At 44.2% G+C, this 2,244-nt stretch overlaps 1 protein-coding gene across 2 annotated transcripts in view; it reads left to right on the plus strand.

Annotated features, from left to right (window-relative positions):
• The first annotated feature begins 1,475 nt into the window (after positions 1 to 1,475).
• The window catches only part of LOC103466722 (guanine nucleotide-binding protein G(o) subunit alpha), a 107,339-nt gene continuing 106,570 nt past the window's right edge, over positions 1,476 to 2,244 (plus strand). The window contains exon 1 of one of the 2 annotated variants that reach the window (XM_008412507.2): positions 1,476 to 2,214. In XM_008412507.2, the coding sequence (XP_008410729.1) occupies positions 2,097 to 2,214 (118 nt within the window). In that variant the 5' untranslated portion in view covers positions 1,476 to 2,096. The remainder of the gene's footprint in view (positions 2,215 to 2,244) is intronic. The other variant, XM_008412506.2, reaches the window with a different exon arrangement.

The raw sequence follows: 2,244 nt of genomic DNA on the forward strand, positions 1-2,244 counted from the left end.
TGACTTGATTATTGACACACAGCTGATAAGAGGGTCGGCTGAATGTTTCTGCAGTCATTGCAGTTCATCGTTTCCTTGTGATCATTCAGACATGAAATAACACCTGGATGTAAAGGAGTGACCAGGGTTATGTCGACATAATGGGAAAAATGGAACAATTCAATTTAAAACTTGGTCTTTGGCGTCTTTAAACTTTGGTTGAGTAAAAAAATGACAAAGAGAAAATGGCTTCCATAAAGCAATAAATCTATTCATTGTTTTTTCATCTCCAAAAGGTGAAAATCTAAAATATTTATCCTTCTTGCTTGTAGAGATTCTACTACAGTTTTTCCTTCTACTCAATTTTACATAAAAATGCGTGGACACAGAAAGATGTGAACAGCCAGTTTCTGTAGTGATGACCTCCCAGTGGAGGGTGTCACCAGCTCCGTTTCCATTAAGCATAAAATTGCGCAAATTGGAATTACAAGAATAAATTTGCTTAATGAAAATTCTGCAATTTAGAAAAACTCACATTTTCCCATAAAATGTTTGGGCTAGGATGAGGAAGTTTTTCATCTGTGTCAAAGTGAATGTATTTCACAAAACTGCAATGAAAACGCTTTTTTTTTTGCATCACCTGAGTCACGTGATCCACAACCAGATGTTACTACTGGTGGAAACCACAAAGAAGACAACAGGAAGTAGAAGGAGGAAGCTGTGGCATGATTGTAAACAAATTGTATTTGTTGTTTAAATAAAACACTGTAATTGCAAAATTGTGTTTTTTCAGCATTAGCAGAATATTCACAAAGTTTTGCACACATTTGTGATGGAAGCGCAGACTGTCTGCTTAGCATAACTTTGGTGTATTTGACAGCAATATTTGCTCTTCTATTGGTCTGATTTTATGTTCTGATTTTTGGGTTTTAGCTGAAAGCCATAATCATCACAATAATGACTCTGGACTGGTTGAAATCTCCCACCGGAGCCGACTCACTGACACTCTGTGCCTCATCACCCCTCCCTTGGATCCTGTGACCTTAATAAAAAGTTAAATTTTGTTTGAAATGAAAAGGGAACAGTCGTAGTTTGCAAATCTTTCAGAAAACTCCTAAATGCGTTTTGTTTCAGTTTCACAATTGGTCAAGACTGCAGTCATCCCTTTTTCTAGCAGGCATTTTCCTTCCACTAAACTTTCCGGGAGTGACCTGTTTGTTGGCCAACTGTCAAGTCAGCAGTTTAGGAAAGTCTAAAACCACACATTCTTCAGGAAAAAAATATTTTAATTCATCGTGTCATGTTTACGTTGTTAGACAAACTGAATTTTATGTTTTCGCTACAAGACAAAAACAGACAAATCCACAAAATGTTTCACTTTTTAACTGAATTTTTAATGCCAATTAACATTTATTTACATAAATACAAGAATAAATACTCTATTTTATTTAGTTGCACCTGTTTCACTTCGCACCACCAGGCCGCGCCACTGGGAGCGGCTGGACGCTCTCCCGCAATAACTGTTACTGCTGTGACGTCAGCAAGCCGCAAGTGAACGAAGGAACTAACGGAGGAGAGATCGAGCCCTTACCGGATCTACCGGGAGGCAGCAGAGCTACAGAGCGAGTCCCCGCAGCGCGCCCCGGAGGAGCCGAACGGAGGAAACGGTCCGCTGTGCGCCAGCCGCAGGAAGAAGCACCAAGCGATGCGAGCGCAGCCCACCGCCGCCCAGTAACCAGCCGAACCAGCGCCGAGGAGACCCGAAGGGACGGAGGTTTCCACCGTCAGGAGAACGCCACGAAAACGGACACGAAGCCAGCTGCGGTGGCTCCACCGTGTTCGCTTTCTTTCTTCTGGATCACACCGACTGGATCGCCGATTTAATGCGCTAACGGAGCGTCTGCGTCCGGCTTGAGAGAGAGAGAGAGAGGGATCTGCCCAGAGAGAACCAGGGGATCGAAGGCAGAGCTCAGAAAAGGTGGAAATATTCACAATTCAAAGGATCTGCAGTCAGATTTGATTTTTTCCTCCTCCTCTGATATAAACCCGTTGGTCTGGTGCGTTTTCGTTGCGTGGATCCTGGTACCGGTAACGCCATCAAGCTGTGTTCTCTAACCATGGGATGTACGCTGAGCGCAGAGGAGAGGGCGGCTCTGGACCGGAGCAAAGCCATCGAGAAGAACCTGAAGGAGGACGGGCTGACTGCGGCCAAAGATGTCAAACTGCTGCTGCTCGGTAAGGCCGGGGGACGGGGAGCGGGGGACG

This window comes from Poecilia reticulata, linkage group LG6 (genome assembly GCF_000633615.1).
Source record: "Poecilia reticulata strain Guanapo linkage group LG6, Guppy_female_1.0+MT, whole genome shotgun sequence".
Taxonomy (NCBI): Eukaryota; Metazoa; Chordata; class Actinopteri; order Cyprinodontiformes; family Poeciliidae; genus Poecilia; species Poecilia reticulata.